Source organism: Mustelus asterias, chromosome 23 (assembly GCF_964213995.1).
Source record: "Mustelus asterias chromosome 23, sMusAst1.hap1.1, whole genome shotgun sequence".
Lineage (NCBI taxonomy): Eukaryota > Metazoa > Chordata > Chondrichthyes > Carcharhiniformes > Triakidae > Mustelus > Mustelus asterias.
The window spans coordinates 13723471-13743225 of record NC_135823.1 but is presented as its reverse complement, the minus strand read 5'-3'; the positions used below and the strand labels follow the sequence as shown (position 1 = coordinate 13743225).

Sequence of the window (19755 nt, the reverse complement as noted above, 5' to 3'; positions counted from 1 at the left end):
TTATGGCAGACATTGCATTAGCATGTGTTTTGTTTAAAGTTACCTGGGAGCAATTACATGGTATATCCTCTGTCTCCATATTCACACTTTCATAAGCTTCAAAATCATCCGAATAATCTACAGGTGGACCAAGGTGTAACTGTGCTCCTTTCTCGGTTTTGATATGGACTGAACTCTGTAATGAAATGCAAGTTTATATTTGTCAGAACTTAATATGCCTTACCACATTCAGAATCTGATGATAAAACGGTAGAGTCCTCACTTTATACTTCTGGTTGCAGGTTCCAGTCTCAGTGGCACTGAGTACACCAGCCTGCAATCCATATCTGTCAGGATTCAGCAGTTCTGACCTTACCGAAATCTATACTCTGGGTTTGGGGAAGAAATACAATTATATTTATCTGACAAGAGACATCACCAATGGTGTTGTGTTAAAATTGCACCTTTCTGAATCCTGAAGACTCAAAACAGAGACAAAGGGCAGAAAAAGTCAATGTTTAAACATTTACTGACAATACCCATGTATCTGAAGCATTAGCTAATCAGACATATTTGGGCTAATAATGCAATGTCTGATGACATTGGGCATCAGGGTCACACATCAAAAGGTGCTGAAGCTTATTCATGTCCAATTTTCTCTGTATGAAGCTAAATAAGAAATAAATTCCAAGTACTTTAGGCCCATGTACCATTATGTGGACAAGGTTAAGTGGGGCAACAGGGTGGCGGTGATTAGCACTGCTGCCTCAAAGCGCCAGAGACCCTGGTTCAATTCCTGACTTGGGTCACTGCCTGTGTGGAGTCTGTACATTCTCTCTTTCTCTCTCTCTCTTCCCCCCCCCCCCCCCCCCCCCCCGAGTCAGCGTGGGTTTCCTCCGGGTGCTCTAGTTTCCTCCCAGTCCAAAAGACGTGCTGGTTAGGTGGATTGACCATGCTAAATTCTCCCTCAGTGTACCCAAACAGGCACCGGAGTATGGCAACTAGGGGATTTTCACAGTAACCCATTGTTGTGTTAATGTAAACCTACTTGTGACACTAAATAAATGAACTAAAGTTCGCAACTGGTCAGACAGGTTTATTTGACTGGATACTTTAAAAGAGGGTCACAAATTGAGTTAAAGCTTTCCTCTTTTTCCTTCTGGGTGGCATTTCTTAATACGACCACCCTTCATGTACACTGCCAAAAAAAATCTGTCACAGTCGTCATTTCTGCCCCTCAAAAAAGATGTTGGCACTTTAAAGGCAACATTCCAGTCCTCCGAGTATTCTGCTTCATGAGTGCCATTCATGATCCGACTGAGTGGCCTTGTTTTGTCTGTTTTGTTCACATCTTAAAAAAGGCAACTAAAATGAGATTTGATTTAATGCTCCTTTGTATTGCAAATAAAAACTCAATCTCTCATGATAGCTCAACTAAACCTTCCTTAAACAGCATACTCCTTTAAGTACTTCTTAAAACACAATCTGGTTTGATGAAAACCCATGACTGAAATCTTATCACAGCTGATTTCAGATAATAACAGCATTACAATAATTCCTGAAAATCTGCAACTAATTTTTATGCTGTAAATCAAGAAGAAAAAACACCACCAAAAAATGGAATTTTAAGCTGATCTTAAAGTAACTTATAAGTTTAGCAAAAGCTAATGCTGCAGTTACACTCCAAAGCATCACTGAAGATATCAAACATCCCTGCCGACTTATTGGAGTTCCTGGCTGGTCACCAAGCAAAATGGAGATGGTTCATTTGGGAAGGCATCAAACACATTGAGACACTTCCACAGGGCACAGAGGCAAAATCGAGGCATCCGAGAGAGCGCACAAACTCTAAACTCCTCATTTCATAGAAATCATAGAAACCCTACAGTGCAGAAGGAGGCCATTCGGCCCATCGAGTCTGCACCGAACACAGTCCCACCCAGGCCCTACCCCCACATATTTACCCGCTAATCCCTCTAACCTACGCATCTCAGGACTCTAAGGGGCAATTTTTAACCTGGCCAATCAACCTAACCCGCACATCTTTGGACTGTGGGAGGAAACCGGAGCACCCAGAGGAAACCCACGCAGACACGAGGAGAATGTGCAAACTCCACACTGACAGTGACCCAAGCCGGGAATCGAACCCAGGTCCCTGGAGCTGTGAAGCAGCAGTGCTAACCACTGTGCTACCGTGCCGCCCATATTTGTCAGACTCTTCAAGCAGCACCTGCCCCACATGTGGCAGAGTCTGCTGTTTCTTTATTGGAGTTACCGACCGTCTCAGAACCCATCAAACCGAGCAAAAACAAGTCACCCTCAATCCCAAGGCACTGCCGAAAAGAGGATAACCTCTGTACTCCGAGACATTCACAAATGGCAATAACTTATTGGTATTGCCTGCCAGTAAACTGTACTGATGTTCAGAGATAGCACTCTCCATCTCAAAATGTAATTAAGTTCTGCTTAAGTTTGAAGTACCCAAGAGACCCAAAGGCCTCGTAAGCACTTTTTATATTTAGTATGACAGCATTATCCATCTAACCAAAGCAGTTTGGGGTAGTGTCTCGAGGGGGCAGAGAGAAAGAGGGAGTCTCACACTGCTCTTTTTCCACAGTCAGACCAGGACACCACTCGACAATTTTGTGAGCTTCACATTATCACAAAATGAAACTTCAGCAATGCAGATGAGAGAGGTAGACTCTGGCCTTAAAGTTCCCCGTGGATGGCAAAAGTTTTATACAGTTCCCACTGTGGGTTTAATTACAATTTGTCTTTACCTGCACCCAACCCTTACGATGAACTTTGCCTGGTGCAGTTTGGGTTCTTCGTTTTGCTACATCTAATTCTTGTAACTCTTCAGGATACAAAGCTGATCTTGCAGCAGAATCTGAAATTAATTTTGCAAACATAATTTTAATGCATGATGGGCTCAACATTAACAAAGCTTTATGGTTTCATTCATAAAATATAAAACCAGCAATTTAGCAGGATAAGTGATAAGGTACAACAACATTGCAGATGCCGACCTTTTAAAACAGGAATTAAATGGCATTCTCCCACTGCCCAGTCAAGAAGCTTCCAAAGAAGGGTTTGCAATGGAATTTTAAAATTATGCTTTCAAAAGTCTCTTTAAAAAACTCCAACCAGTTTCGATTGGTGGGGGGTTGTGATGCACAGAGTGTCAGAGATTAATTCTGGAAATAATGTTAAAGAAAACAGTGGAATTTACTCCCATTTTTCCCCTGTTGGGATATTTGAATTTTTTGGGAGAATCCAGGCCTTTGGGTCTGTATGAGCCTTTGTCTGAGCTGACCAGGAGTTTTATCCACTTTCAAAGGTGTTAAATCCATTAATACTTCCTAAATTTGCAAATGAAATCAAATGGGAAATTGGGGTGGAGGGGAGCAAATGAATCTCCAGAGGTAAATGTGAGGTAAAACATTGGTTACGAAGAGTAGTGTGACGCTAGTGTGCCTTGAAGAATTTTTTTTTAAATCATGTTCTCCGTAGATTGTAAGCAGTTTTTCCACTGTGGCACCGCCTGTTTAGACGTCCTTCAATGGGTTAAAATTGGGTTTTGTTTATTTTCACTCTGGGCCTCATGTACCTTCTGGGATTTTTATGACCCTGAATTATTGGAGAAAGAATGATGGATAGGTCAGGTGCCTTTGGACAGTTTTTAAGTTTTACTTTCAGTTTTGGGTTAGGTGGTGTTTGGACATCAGACTGAAAAGCAGTGTTCTGTCTCTCTCTCTCTCTGGTATTGTGAATTCTGCTGGCTCGCTGGAAGCAGGTCTTCTTGCCTTCCTGGAGTGAAAATTCTGCTCTTGGTGGTTTGCTAGCTAGCAACTAGAGTGCCTCTGTCTCTTGAAGTGGATTGCTGGGAAAAACTAGAGGCCAGCAGTGGCATTATCTCTACCTCTAAGTCTGCTGGAAGTTAAAAGGCTCGAAAGTCAGAGTTTCAATTCTCCAACCAAAGGACTAAGTGCCAGCACCATGTGAGCATCCTTGATTTCTGTGTTAAACCTGTGGCAGGTGTATGTTTATAGGGAAATTTGTTTGGTTGGAATATTTTATAGAGTTAAGGTTTGTACAATATCACGGTTGTTTTTTTCTTGTTTGTAATTGGTAAAAGTTACTGCTATATGTTACCTTTATTCTTAAATAAACTTTGTTTGATAAAAGCTTCCTAGTGGGTCATTTGAATCATACCCGAAGTGAAACATCTCACGCTTATCCTAGCCAAATTCAAATTGCAAAACTTATGATCCAGGCGGACTTCATAAAACACTGTTTCTGACCTTGGATTATAACAGTAGGGAAGTCAAGTCTTCGTGGGGTAGTGCAATAAAGGGATGAGTACAATTACATTGGTCACTAAATGTTGCGTTAAAATTAGCAAGACCTTAAAAAAGCAAATTCATCACTAAGCTTTGTTTTTAGAGGGATAGAATTGACAAATAGGTTCCATTCTGGTCAGCTAATATGAAAAGAATATAAAAGCACTGGAAAAATAACATAACAAATTTACAAGGGTTACACCAGAAATAAACAGACATATATATCAGGAAAGAATGAACAGGCTGGGTACCTTCTCTCTTGATAAAGAGTCTGAGAGCTGACCTAACTGAGGAATTTAAAATTATAAAAATTATTGATCGAGTGGATAAAGAGAAAATGTTTCCACTTGTGGGGAAGAGCATGATTAGGGGCTGAGGGGGATTAATACCCATATTAATAGCTATGGAGGAGAGCACCCATATTAATAGCTTTGGAGGAGAGCAGCCATATTAATAACTGTGTCCAGTGAAAGGGTTAGAAGAGACGAAAGCCTGCACAACTTTTAACTGCAGAGAAATGCATGTCAGGATAATAAGCAGCAAGTTCCAGACATCTGACCTTCTGATAAGAAAAGGGAAAGATACTATAGTGTGGGATTGTTCATGTCTTAGGCTGGGAGAGGCCATTAAGCCAGACCGTTGGAAAGGCCTATTGATGTAATTAAACTTGACACCGATTGGATATTATAATTAAGGCCAATTTTGATGGTATTAGACAGGAACTTTCAAAAGTTGATTGGGGGAGTCTGTTGGCAGGCAAAGGGATGGCTAGTAAGTGGGAGGCTTTCAAATGTATGCTAACCAGGGTCCAGGGGAAGCACGTTCATTTTAGAGTGAAGGGCAAGGCAGATAGAAATAGGGAACCCTGGATGACTCAGGATATTGAGGCCTTGGGTCAAGAAAGAGGAGATACGTGACATGCATACCCAGTTGGGATCAAGTGGATCCCTTGATGCGTATAGAGGTGTCGGAGTACAGTTAAGAAAGAAATCAGGAGGGCAGAAAGGGTATACGAGATTGTTTTGGCAGATAAGGCAAAGGAGAATCCAAAGAGCTTGTACATATACATAAAGGGCAAAAAAGTAACTTGGGAGAGAATAGGGCCTCTTAAGGATCAACAAGGTCACTTATGTGCGGATCCACAAGAGATGGGTGAGATACTAAATGAATATTTCTCATCAGTATTTACTGTTGAGAAAGGCATGGATGTTAGGGAACTTGGGGAAATAAATAGTGATATCTTGAGGATTGTACATATAATAGAGGAGGAGTGCTGGAAGTCTTAAAGCGCATCTTGGTAGATAAATCCTCAGAATCTGATGAAGTGTATCCCTAGGAGGCTAGGGGGGAAATTGCAGATCCCCGAGCAGAGATATTTGAATCATCGATAGTCACAGGTGAGGTGCCTGAAGATTGAAGGTTGGCAAATGTTGTGCCTTTGTTTAAAAAGAGCTGCAGGGAAAAGCCTGGGAACTACAGGCCGGTGAACTTAATGTCTGTAGTAGGTAAGTTGTTAGAAGGTATTTTGAGAGACAGGATCTACAGGCATTAGAGATGCAAGGACTCATTAGGGACAGTCAGCATGGCTTTGTGAGTGGAAAATCATGTCTCACGAATTTGATTGAGTTTTTTGAAGGGGTAACCAAGAACGTAGATGAGGGCAGTGCAGTTGACGTTGTCTACATGGACTTTAGCAAGGCCTCTGACAAGATACCGCATGCTAGGTTGTTGCACAAGGTTAAATCTCGCAGGATCCAGGGTGAGGTAGCCAATTGGATACAAAATTGGCTTGCTGACAGAAGCCAGAGGGTGGTTGTAGAGGGTTGGTTTTCAAACTGAAAGCCTGTGACCAGCAGTGTGCCTTAGGGATCGGTGCTGGGTCCACAGTTATTTGTCATTTATATTAATGATTTGAATGAGAATATAGGAGGCAAGGTTAGTATGTTTGCAGATGACACCGAGATTGGTGGCATAGTAGTCGTGAAGAAGGTTATCTAGGATTGCAATGGAATCTTGATCAATTGGGCCAGTGGGCTGATGAATGGCAGATGGAGTTCAATTCAGATAAATGTGAGGTGGTACATTTTGGTAGATCGAACCAGGGCAGGACTTACTCAGTTAACTGTAGGGCACTGGGGAGAGTTACAGAACAAAGAGATCTAGGGGTACAGGTGGAGTCACAGGTGGACAGGGTGCTGAAGAAGGCATTCGGCACGCTTGGTTTCAATGCAATCTCAGTGAATGAAAGGATATAGTTTATTCGCTTGGGTAAAACAGCTTGTTCCTCTGTTATAGCCATTACCAGTTGAATGATGAGACAGGGTAGATTCAGAAAGAATGTTCCAATGGTGAGGGAGTACAGACCAGGAGTCATAGTTTGAGGATAAGGGTTAAACCTTTAAGAAGTGAGGTGAGGAGAAATGTTTTCACCCAGAGGGTGGTGAATGTGTGGAATTCACTGCCACTGAATGTAATTGAGGCCAAAATGTTGTGAGATTTCAAAAAGGAATTAGATATAGCTCTTGGGGCTAAAGGGATCAAGGGATATTGGAGGGGGTGGGGGAGAGCAGGCTTGAAGGGCCGAATGGCCGACTCCTGCTTCTATTTGCTATGTAGTTTCTATGCATTTTACTCACCAGCTGTACGTACTGATCTTGAAGTAGCTTCCACTCTTAATTGCCTCTTTAATTCAGAATTGGCACCATTTACATAGATAGAAAATCCTTGCTCTAAACGCTCCAGCTGAATCTTTTTAGGATCTTTTGCCTTTAATTTTTTCAATATTCTAAAGATAAAACAACACCTTGGTTAATATATATTCAACTAATTAACGGTTCTTGCAAATCATAAATATATTATACATTATACATAGATCAGCACCAGAAATAATTATAGCTTGAAAACCTTTCACAGAACTGAACTTTACAATGAGTTTGCCAGTAATATCCCACTAAAATATTCACAAGATTAGCAGGCCATGGGTTACAAGTCAATACCCAAGTCATCTAATCTTTTTAACTTTTCCTATTGCCATAATTAAATCTGCATTTTTATTCAGAGAAGGTCCAATTCCAACATAAATAAGCAATGCTATATTGATTATTTCAACAATGAATTATATTAAAATCCACCTGTAACTTGTTTTTCTTGGAGCAGAGGAGATTGAGGGGCGACATGATTGCGATGTATAAAATTATGAGGGACATAGACAGGAAGAAACTGTTCCCCTTGGAGGAGGGAACAATGACCGCAGGGTATAGATTTAAGGTAAGGGGCAAGAAAAGTAGGTGTTAGTGGGCTTTCTTAACTATACAGTGTGGAGGAACCAGGACAGGTTGTTGGTGATCTGGACACCTAGAAACTTGAAACTCTCGACTATTTCATCACCAATGATGTAGACAGGGCATGCCTTCCAGTAGCCCATTCCACACTCCTGCACTATGACAATCACCCGAGCCATTTTCCCCTTCATCTGTGGGTCAAAAATGGCATTCAAAGAGACACGATGTACAAACCTCAGTTAAAAAGGAGGGAAAAAAACATGTATTGCCAACATCGCCCTAATCCTGTTGGCCACGTTTGTGTGTGGCTGCATCAAGCTGTGCATGAATACTCAGTATGCAAATACCAAGTGCTGAAATTCTATCTGTCTCTGTTGTTGCCAAGGATGGGTCTGGCCACACTGCCACAGAACATTCTAAGTAGTTGGACTATGCTGTATACCTGTCCCTTGTGGAAAAAGTTATGCAGAGAAACACCTTTGACCACAAGTCCATTGGGCAGTGGTCGGCACGTAACATCCAAGAGGCTATATGGGAAAGGAGATGGTGTTTCCTGTCAGATGATTCCTCAAGCAGACAGTCAAGGTAATTTGACAGAATGCCTTATCACCAGAACTTTCAAACAAGCACCAAATCCTAGCTTGGTTGTTTGCGAGATAGGCTCTTCCCATCAGATCCTTCCTGGAATCTCACCCTATCTGTACATTGCCCTCAAGATAACAGTGGTGGGGTAGAGACTGTTGTCCACCTCCTTGTGGAATGTGCCTTTGTAAAGAACGTCTGGAGAGAGATTAGGTGGTTTTTTTGTCGAGGTTCATCCTGAGCAGCTCTGTGACGCAGGACTCTACGGGCTGTCCCCAGGGATGCACACATCAACTGCTGCTGGAGGGTCATCAACTCGGTGAAAGATGCTCTTTTGCTCTGCCTGAAACTTGTTGGGTCTTCCAGTGCAAAGAGTCATTCCCGTTTGAGTGTTGTAGACTGGAACATTCCAAAGCCCAGGACTACACGCTGAGAGACGCACTAAAGCTTGGGGCAGTCGCTGCAGAGACTCAATGGGAAGGTCGCTCTCCAAGACCTTTCAACCACAGTGAACTGAGGGGAGGGGAATTGTATAGAACCCCATTGGGCTGTATAACTCACACTGAATGTATACAGTGGATACAGCAGCTATCACAATTGTACTGAAGCACTTAAAGGTGCAACTAGATCTCTGTAAACAACTTAAATTACTCTTTGTAATGTCCATTTTGAAATGTCTGTAAAGTTTCTTTGGCTGTATTGAAGCATTGAGTGCAACATGATCTATTTAGTAAACCGGAATATTATTGCTGAGTGATGGCCATTTTGTAACGTTTGTCATTGTCTTACAGATACTTACAAATAAAGTATATTTTTGCAAAAAAATTTAAGAATTCTTAGGTCCAGGACAATATGCTGAGAGACGCACTAAAGTTTGGGTGCCACAGAGGTACAATAAGGTTGCCCAAGGTCTAAGTGGCTGGAAAATTGGTAGAAGCCTTGGGGCTGTATGCCTGACACTGAACATACTTTGTTACTACTAATAATCTTGAAATTGCACAGAAGCACCTCAGAGACGAACATTCTATATGAAACAAAGTTGAATTCTATTGCACTTTGTAACTTTTCAATTGGAAATGTTTGTCCTGAGGCTATATGCCTGACACAAAATGTATATGGTAAATAATTAAGATAATTACAATTCTGCAGAGGTAGCCAAGAGTGGAACACACTGTACTGAGGCAAATCAAATTTTATTCTATTTATAATTTTCAATTTGAAACATTTTGTAATGCACTTTTACAAATTCTATTAATATATTTCTGGAGGTTGGAAAGCTGACAGCATTCATATCTAGAACTTAAGTGCACATTTCTGCTAATGAGGAGATACATTGCAGGCAGCAGTACAGACTAGTTGTGCCGAATGCTGGACTTCTCTATGCTATATATTCTATGTAATTCTACGAATCCTGTATGACAGGACACTATATGCAGATTCATAAAATCCCTTCAGTGCAGATGGGCCATTTGACCCATCGAGTCTGCACCGACTCTCTGACAGAGTATCTTACCCAGGCCCTCTCCCCTATCCTATCCCCGCAACCCCATACGTTTATCATGGCTGATCCATCTAACCTACACATCTGGGAACACTAAGGGTCAATATAGTATGGCCAATCCACCTAACCAGCACATCTTTGGACTGCGGGAGGAAACTGAAGCACCTGGAGGAAATCCACATAGACACAGTCACTAAACTGGAATTGACCCCGGCTCCCTAGCGCTGAGAGGCAGCAGTGGGAACCACTGTGCTACCCTTTGGAGGTTGCAAATGAAGGCACATTGATAAGACTGGGTGAGCAGGAAAAGGATGAACTTCACGCAATTCCTAATCGGCACAGGCCCAAAACAGAAAACCATCCTCAATTTAGGACATTCTGACTCAGGGGAACCCAAATGGATAGCCTGTGAAGAAATGTAAAATGTAGAGGAAACTCTAGGTTTTATTTTAAAATCAACCCAAAATTGCTTACAGACACTCAGTAGTAAAGAAAATGAATTTCCAATGACGAAGGTCAGTTTGGGAATAAGAGGGGAAGGTCATGTGGTGAACAATCACAGGTCAGAATCACAGGTCACGGCTTGGTCAAACAGACCTCCAGGAAAGGAGAAAAATGTAATTATAAAAACCAATATGGATCGATTAGTTTATGCAACATTGCCAGACTAAAATACTGGAAATTACTCAGCAGGTCAGGGAGCATCCGTAGAGAGAGAGGAACAGGGTTAACGTTTCAGGTTGAAGAATATCAATTTATGTTACTCTCTTTCTTTCTCCAAAGATGTTTAGTGACTTCCAGCATTTTCTGTTTTTATTCCAGATCCCCATATCAGTGCATGTTGTTTACTTTTGAAAATATCAACCGTCAAATGGGTAGACAGAGTGAAACATACTAGGTTACTAGTACAGTAGATAAATATAATCAAACATGAAAAACTGATTTTGGGGCTGTCTCACACTCCTCCCTTACAAGACAAAACCAATACTGCTATAAGGGTAAGTTTATTTTTATGAAATGGGTGGGGCCGAGTTTATTACGTTAAAAAAAGGATTTTCCTTAAAGCTGGTATTGTGTAGTTCAGCCTTAGAATTATAATAAGATACACAAAGATCTTAATAACATTAAAGGCCACGGGAAATAGGTATGCTGATTTAATAGGGAGGACTGTGTGTGTGTTCAAGTGATTTCAGATGTATGAGGGGAGAAGCCAGTGTCACAGATTACGGAACTGTCAGTTTACATCTCTGCACTCTAGCTATGACTGTAACACTATATTCTGCACCCTTTCCTTTCCTTCTCCCCTATGAACACTATGCTTTGTCTGTGTAGCACTGATGCGCGTTATCACACACGAGGCTTGATGCTCAGGAAATAAAGGCTTTTATTTGCTGTAACAAGGCAGCTACTAATTATATACACGATCCCAGACTGAGGGGTCCCAGACAGAGCAGAGACCTTTATACCTCTCCCAGGAGGCGGAGCCCGACTGGGATGTACCACAATAACTATAATACAAGGTGTAACAGCCCAACCCTAACCCCAACAGCAACAAGTAGAACAACCCATCCCTAACCCCAACAGCAACATATATACATACTTGTAGTACTGGCCAGACCCTGGCTCAGTACTATCTAGTGGGAACCAACGATGGATCACCACATTCACCCCTCCTTTGAAGACAAAGGCCGGCGGGGTACAAAAAACAGAATAATTTGTCATCAGTCTATAAGTTCAGATGGTCAGGGGGACCGCACCATCGTTGTGACCTCCTCAATACCGGCGATGACACCGGAGTAGGCACTTGCAGTGGCGTTCTCCCCAAGGCGATGTCCAACTGTTCCTCCACAGACTCACGGGCCGGTTGACCCTGAGGTGATGGTAATCCATGGAGTTCCGACACGCCCTGAAGTGGCGACCATCCTCTGGACTCAGGCAAGCTGTACACGGGAGTAAAAGGGTTAAGTGATGGTCCCGATGCTGCCCGCGCCGGAGGGGAAACAAGAGTTATGAGGTTTGTAACAGGGAGCGACAGGGGTTTCCACGTCCCCTGCTGGCGCCAGGTCTCGGATCGAGACCGTGTCCTCTCGCCCGTCAGGGTATGCCACATAGGCATACTGAGGGTTGGCGTGGAGGAGATGGACCTGTTCGACCAACGGGTCGGACTTGCGGGCCCTTACATGTCGCCGCAGGAGGACAGGTCCTGAGTACGTCAACCAAGACGGTAATGAGGTCCCAGAGGAAGACTTCCGAGGGAATGAAAACAGCCTCTCATGGGGAGTAGCATTGGTTGCCGTACACAGGAGTGAGCGTATGGAATGGAGCGCATCAGGGAGCACCTCTTGCCAACGGGAGACTGGAAGGCTTTTTGACTTCAACGCCAGTAAGACAGCCTTCCAGACTGTAGCATTCTCACGTTCCACCTGTCCGTTACCCCTAGGGTTGCAGCTCGTGGTTCTACTAGAGGCAATCCCGTATGAGAGCAGGTATTGCCTCAAGTCATCGCTCATGAACGACGAGCCCCTGTCGCTGTGAATGTAGCTGGGGTACCCGAACAGGGTAAAAAGATCACGGAATGCCTTGATAACCGTGGCAGCGGATGTATCAGAGCAGGGAATAACAAAAGGGAATCTCGAGTACTCGTCAATGATGTTGAGGAAGTACACATTCCGATCTGTTGAGGGAAGGGGGCCCTTAAAATCGACACTCAGTCTCTCGAAGGGACGAGTGGCCTTGACTAATTGTGCCCGGTCAGGTCGGTAAAAGTGCGGTTTGCATTCCGCGCTGACCCAACAGCTTCTTGTTATGGACCTGACATCCTCCACCGAGTAGGGCAGGTTGTGGGCTTTTATAAAGTGGTAGAGCCGAGTGACCCCAGGATGGCATAGGTCATTATGGAGAGCCTGCAAACGGTCCTCCTGTATACTGGCGCATGTTCCACGCAAGAGGGCATCCGAGGGCTCATTGAGTTTCCCTGGACGATACATGATGTCATAGTCATAGGTGGAGAGTTCAATTCTCCACCGCAAGATCTTGTCGTTCTTGATCTTGCCCCTCAGCGTGTTATTAAACATGAACACCACGGACCGCTGGTCCGTGATCAGGGTGAACCGTTTTCCCGCCAAGTAATGGCGCCAGTGCCTGACGGCCTCCACAATGGCCTGGGCCTCCTTTTCCACCGCTGAATGCCGAATTTCGGGGCCTTGGAGGGTGCGGGAAAAAAAGGCGACGGGCCTGCCCGCCTGGTTAAGTGTGGCGGTCAGGGCGAAATCAGATGCATCGCTCTCCACCTGAAAGGGGATGGACTCATTAACAGCGTGCATCGTAGCTTTCGCGATGTCGGCTTTTAGTTTATCAAAGGCCAATCGGGCCTCTGGCGTTAGGGGAAAGGAAGTGGACTTGATGAGCGGGTGGGCTTTGTCCACGTAATTGGGAACCCACTGTGCATAAGAAGAGAAGAAGCCTAAGCATCTTCTCAGTGCTTTTGCACTAGTGGGCAGGGGAAGTTCGAAGGGGGGACGCATACGGTCTGGATCAGGGCCAATGACCCCATTTTCCACCACGTATCCGAGGATGGCTAAACGGCGCGTACGAAACACACACTTCTCCCTGTTGTAGGTCAGGTTCAGGCGAGATGCAGTGCGTAGGAAATTCAGGAGATTTGTGTCGTGGTCCTGCTGGTCATGGCCGCAGATGGTGACGTTATCCAGGTACGGGAAGGTAGCCCGCAGCCCGTTCTGGTCCACCATTCGGTCCATAGCACGCTGGAAGACCGAGACCCCATTCGTGACACCAAAGGGAACCCTGAGAAAGTGATACAAGTGACCATCCGCCTCAAAAGCCGTGTATTGTCGGTCCTCTGGGCGAATGGGGAGTTGGTGGTAGGCAGACTTGAGGTCTATGATAGAGAACACCCGGTACTGCGCAATCTGATTGACCATGTCAGATATGCGCGGGAGGGGATACGCATCCAGCTGCGTATATCTATTAATGGTCTGACTATAGTCAATGACCATCCGGGGTTTGTTCCCACTCTTGACCACCACGACCTGCGCTCTCCACGGACTAGTGCTAGGTTGTATGATCATTTCCTTGAGGAGCCGCTGAACTTCAGATCGAATGAAGATCCGATCCTCAGCGCTGTAATGCCTACTCTTAGTCGCAATGGGCTTGCAGCCTGGCACAAGATTCTGGAACAAGGAGGGTGTGGTGATCTTCAGCGTCGAGAGGCTACAGGCGGGGCGTGTTGGGCAATTTGGAGGCTGCTGTTCTCCCACTGAAAGCGAAGGGAGTGGCCCACCGTACTGTAGGGTTACACTCTTCAAGTGGACCATGAAATTTAGTCCGAGGAGTATTGGCGCGCAAAGGTGCGGCAACACTAGGAGCTTGAAACGCTCGTAAACTGTGCCTTGCACCGTTAAAGTTACCACGCAACTCCCTAGCACGGTGACAGACCGGGACCTTGATGCCATAGAAATTGTCTGTTTGACAGGTTGAATCCGGAGTCCACACCGCTTCACAGCGTCTGGGTGGATAAAACTCTCAGTGCTCCCGCTGTCAAACAGACAATAAATCAAGTGGTCGTTTACCTGAATGTCCATCATAGACTTGTCAAGTCTATGAGGCTTGGCCTGGTCCAGGATGATCGACGCCACCATTGGTTCATGAGCGCCACTGCAGGCAGCTGAGATTGACGAGGATGACCCCTGCTGGTCGTTCGCGGTCGGTGCCGACCAACATGGCCGCTCCCATAGGTCGCACGTGGGTGATGGCGCCAAACTCAGCGACCCCTGGTGGTCACACATCTCCGACTCCGTCGACCGTAATGGCGTCGTCCTGGCCTCGCACGTGGACGAAACCCTCGACGATGTCGACGACAAAGAACCGGGCGCTGAGGAATCGCAGGCCGCACTGCTGTTCCGAGAAGCAGATTTAGAGCGGCACACTTTCGAATAGTGCCCCTTCTTACCGCAGGCGGAGCACAACACAGCTTTAGCGGGACACCGTTACCGAGTATGCTTCGCTCCCCCACAGAAGTAACACCGCGGGCCGCCCGTAGCCGCTGCCGTCGTTTGGCCCGAGTGGGAGCACGCCATTACGCAGCATTTCGAACCCGAGGGACGAGGAGGGATTGGCGACTGCTCCTGCCACGTTGTCTTCAGGATACAATACTAGGCTTTTGGAGGCCGTCTCCAGCATCTCCGCTAGTTCTATTGCCTGGGTGAGGTCAAGGTTACCTTTCTCCAGTAGCTTGAGTCGGATGTACGATGATCCGACTCCCGCCACAAACGCATCTCGAGCGAGGTCGTTCATATTCTGCTCCGCCGACACTGCTTTGCAGTTACAGCCCCTGACTAGCTGTAGGAGCTCGTTCGCGTATTCCTCAATCGTTTCGCCAGACTGCCGTCGTCGAGTGGCTAAGAGGTAACGAGCGTGTATTTCATTGGGCGGTTTGATATAACGCTTCTTCAGAAGCTCGAGGGCCTTTGTGTAGTCGGTGGCCGCACGGATCGCGAGGTAGACAGTGTCGCTTACCCTCGCATGGAGGACCCGGAGTCTGTCATCATCTGTGGTGACCGCTGCGGAGGCTGCCAGGTAGTCCTCAAAACATTTCAACCAGTGGTCGAAGGTGTTAGAGGCGCCCACTGCACGTGGATCTAGTGTAAGGCGTTCAGGCTTCAGTATCTGCTCCATACTCTCTTTTTTTTTCTCGACGAGGGTTTATTTACAGCAAATAAAATTGATGCGCGTTATCACACACGAGGCTTGATGCTCAGGAAATAAAGGCTTTTATTTGCTGTAACAAGGCAGCTACTAATTATATACACGATCCCAGACTGAGGGGTCCCAGACAGAGCAGAGACCTTTATACCTCTCCCAGGAGGCGGAGCCCGACTGGGATGTACCACAATAACTATAATACAAGGTGTAACAGCCCAACCCTAACCCCAACAGCAACAAGTAGAACAACCCATCCCTAACCCCAACAGCAACATATATACATACATGTAGTACTGGCCAGACCCTGGCTCAGTACTATCTAGTGGGAACCAACGATGGTTCACCACCAGCGCACAAGAAACAATACTTTTCACGGTATCCCATTACATGTGACAATAATAAATCAAATCAATCACTTTCATTCCTTCAAACTGGCATCTCCGGTAAAATGGTACTACGCAAAAACTGGTTTTACCTGTATTTACAATCAATACAACCAAATATTATAAAGAAGACATGTTGCAAGAAAATGCAACAAGCATCATAGAATTCCTACAGTGCAGGAGGCGGCCATTCAACCCATCGTGTCTGCCCGACCACAATCCCACCTGGCCCTATCCCCATAACCCTACTTATTTACCCTACTAACCCCCTGACACTAAGGAACAATTTAGCATGGCCAATCAACCTAACCCGCACATCTTTGGACTGTGGAAGGAAACCAGAGCACCCGGAGGAAACCCACGCAGACATGGGGAGAACGTGCAAACTCCACACAGACAGTGACCCAAGGGCTGGAATTGAACCCGGGTCCCTGACGCTGTGAGGCAGTAGTGCTAACCACTGTGCCACCATGCTGCCCCATGACATTAGCTGATTTTCTGGATTAATAGTCTGGTGATAACACTACTAGGCCATCGCCTCCCCATGAGTATGATCAAATAGCATTTATAGTGAACGGTGAAATTAGTGATAACAATGTTTATAGTAATAGTAAAGTCATAACAATATCAAGTTTCTCCATTTAAAAATATCCTGATCTGAGCAAATGTCATATTCAGTATTTAACACTTTAGATATCAAATGCACTCAAATATCCAAATGCATACAAGGACAAAGATGTCAGGAAGAATAAAAAGCAACATTACCTGTTCCTGTATTGAAGCAGTATTAGATATTGATCATGTTTTTCATCAAAGTCCATTAAAACACTTTGGTCAGCTTTGTTCACACCAACTACCTACAAAATAAAAGAGTTATTTCAGCAACAGATTTGGTGATACATTTTCTTCTGCTGTCAAAAATGTCAGAAGCCATTGCACATTTCGATCAAATGCTGCTTATTTAAGGAGCACTTTGATACATTAAGCTTTAGTGATATGATTGCATTTGCAAAGAGATTTTAACTATATAAAGAATGGAAGAAATCTTAATAGTGGCTTTTGTTGATGATGGGTCCCTAGTCTGCAGATAGGTAATGACTGGATTTTGTTCTTTTCTCAGGCAGCTATTTTTCGGAGCAGACTGTTTTGAGTGAGCCTCAGCATTGTAATCCAAGCATGCTCAATGTTTACGTATTTCCAAAGAAAAATTGTTCAGGTTGAGAGGGGTTCAAATGGAGCTTCAGTTATATATTTATTGAGGTACAACCAGTTGGAGGATACATCTTTCTTTAACTAGCAGCAAGAACTGTGCTGGCCTGTGTGCTTGAGATATTCACACTCCAGCCACTGGACTCAGCAAGCACGAAACAGCTTATCTAGAATTGTGAGGTTCTAGTGGGACTGAATGCAGAGCGTTGGCCAGAATAAATATACCTTTCATAGTTGGGCAGCATGGTGGCACAGTGGTTAGCACTGCTGCTTCACAGCGCCAGGGTCCTGGGTTCGATTTCCGGCTTGGGTGACAGTCCGTGTGAAATTTGCACGTTCTCCCCGTGTCTGCATGGGTTTCCTCCAGGTGCTCCAGTTTCCTCCCACATTCCAAAGATGTGTAGGTTGGGTGGATTGGCCATGCTAAATTTCTTAGAGTCAGGGGGATTAGCAGGGTAGTGGGGTTACAGGGAATAGGGCCTGGGTGGGATTGTTGTCAGTGCGGGCTCGAAAGGCCTCCTTCTGCACTGTAGGGATTCTCGGAGTTTAAACCAAATAGTTAACTTTAAAGACTTGTCAAATCGTTTTTGATGGATGCCGTTCTCAGCAGTTCTCAAACAGTCCTGGGATCATGCTCAAGTTTTCAGGAATTTGCATTCACATAGCCATAAGAGAGGACAAAACAGAACAATGTACCAGAGTTACAGGCTTGAAGAATATCATTTGAGATTTTGGTTAGATCACTGCAGTGCAATGGACAACTGATTGCAGAGATCCAAACAGCGTCAGGAAAATGGGTTGAGCGATTACAAGACAGTCAAGATTTTGGAGAGCAAGGACAAATTAGAGATAGCAGGTGGGGATGAGGGGGGGGGGGAGGTGGCAGGGTTAGCTTTCTTTGAAGACAGGAGGTGATGATTTCATTTGTGAAAAAGGAGACGGTGGTGAGGCGAGTGAACAATTTATAATGCCAGTTAGCATAGGGACCTGACAAAGTTGTCAACAGCTCAGAGGAATGGGGATCAAGAAAGCTGGAAGTTGGTTTCGCGGAGGAAATGAACTCAGTATCAGTGAAAAAGAGGAAAAAAACACAGAGCAATTTAGGCTGAGAGCAAGTTAAGATGGAAAGTTAGATTTAATGATCTACTGGAAAGGATATAAAAGGCAGGTGAATAGATGATCTCGATCTTTATAGAGAAGATCATAAGCTCCTAGAACTTGTTCATAATGAACACCAATGCTTACTGCCAATCAGAAGAATGGCTGCACAGGTACCTGGCCTGCACTGTGGCTGGCAGCACATGTGCAAATTATCCTGACATCTTTTCAGTTGGTGGCAAAGCATCAATGATGCAGGCTGGCTGCAAACTGCTGATGTACAAACTAGAAATAGTGATCACAGGTCTTCTGAAGCAAGTTGGAAAGGCTTTCTGCAGGCAGTTCCCGACTGGCTCAGTTGGCATTTAATGGCGCTCTTAAACCCAGGGTCATGATTTTGAGTCCCACGCTGGGTGATTTTATTTAATGTTGTCTATTCATTGGTCAAACACTGTGGCATTGTGGAGAATAAAAACACTTGTCAAATGCATAAGAATTACCAAGAATGGTGCAAGGGTTTCCCAGGAGAGTTCAGCTGCCAATAAATATATTAATTTGTAGAAAACAGTAAAAGGTGATGAATAATGCAAGATGGAATAAACCCTTACATTTTTATGCTTCTCAACATCATTTCCACAACATTTGCAATGAAAAAAGCAATCCCCTGATATATTTGTCATGAGATTTTTAATAACAATAATTGACAAATGAACAGAACATTTTGGAAAGCATCAATCATAACAAGGCTCTGTTTAATCTACTCCCCAGTACCAGATTTCAGTTTGCAACTCAGAACTTAATTTAGGATGTCTGTCCAAAAATTTGTTCTAAGGCACCAGCTGCACTTAAGACATCTTTCACTTTAAAACAGTGGTAGACTGTATGAATAATATTGTATCGGCCCACTCGCAGAAAGTGAAATCCCTGGTGTGAATCACAAACGCAGCCTGGAAATGGTTCATAAGGTGGGAAATATGTCAGTCACCTTTCAAAGAGCGAGGCTCATTTGGGCTTGATGTAGCCCTGCTAATCATGCAGATGGAGGCTAAACCTCCATCATGTGGCACACACCTTTTGCATAAACTAAACTAAGAAGCATGTGTAAGATGTCTACAACATCCAGGAAAAGCACTTAAATATTGCTTTTAAAGTTTATTTATTCATCACAAGTAGGCTTACATTAACACTGCAATGGAGTTACTGTGAAAATCCCTTAGTCGCCACACTCCGGCGCCTGTTCAGGTACACTAAGGGAGAATTTAGGATGGCCAATGCACCTAAACAGCACATCTTTCGGATTGTGGGAGGAAACCAGAGCACCCAGAGGAAACACGCGCAGCCACAGGGAGAATGTGCAGACTCCACACAGATAGTAATCCAAGCCAGGTATCAAACCCGGGTCCCTGGCACTGTGAGACAGCAGTGCTAACCACTGTGTCACCGTGCTGCCCCTCATTCTTAGGTTGAATAGAAAGTGTAATAGAAAATAAAACTGAATATTTATCTTTAAACTTACTTATATGGACAATCAAAAGAGCACAACCAACAGGATTTGAATGAAACCCATTTTATATCTATATAGAAGTACTATAGTATTGAATGTCAAGGTTAATTATACAGAAACATGCATAACTCACATAGTACAGAAGTTTAAAGAA

General features: G+C 44.4%; 1 protein-coding gene across 2 annotated transcripts in view; it reads right to left on the bottom strand.

Annotated features, from left to right (window-relative positions):
* katnip (katanin interacting protein) overlaps window positions 1-19755 on the bottom strand; it is a 137396-nt gene that overhangs the window by 101153 nt on the left and 16488 nt on the right. For both annotated transcript variants that reach the window (XR_013500642.1, XM_078240013.1), the window contains exons 3-6: window positions 16556-16647; window positions 6959-7107; window positions 2760-2869; window positions 44-175 (exon numbers count right to left, since the gene is read on the bottom strand). Coding sequence is in view for 1 of the 2 variants with exons in the window: in XM_078240013.1 (XP_078096139.1) it covers window positions 44-175; window positions 2760-2869; window positions 6959-7107; window positions 16556-16647 (483 nt within the window). In the remaining variant the exon portion in view is untranslated. The remainder of the gene's footprint in view (window positions 1-43; window positions 176-2759; window positions 2870-6958; window positions 7108-16555; window positions 16648-19755) is intronic.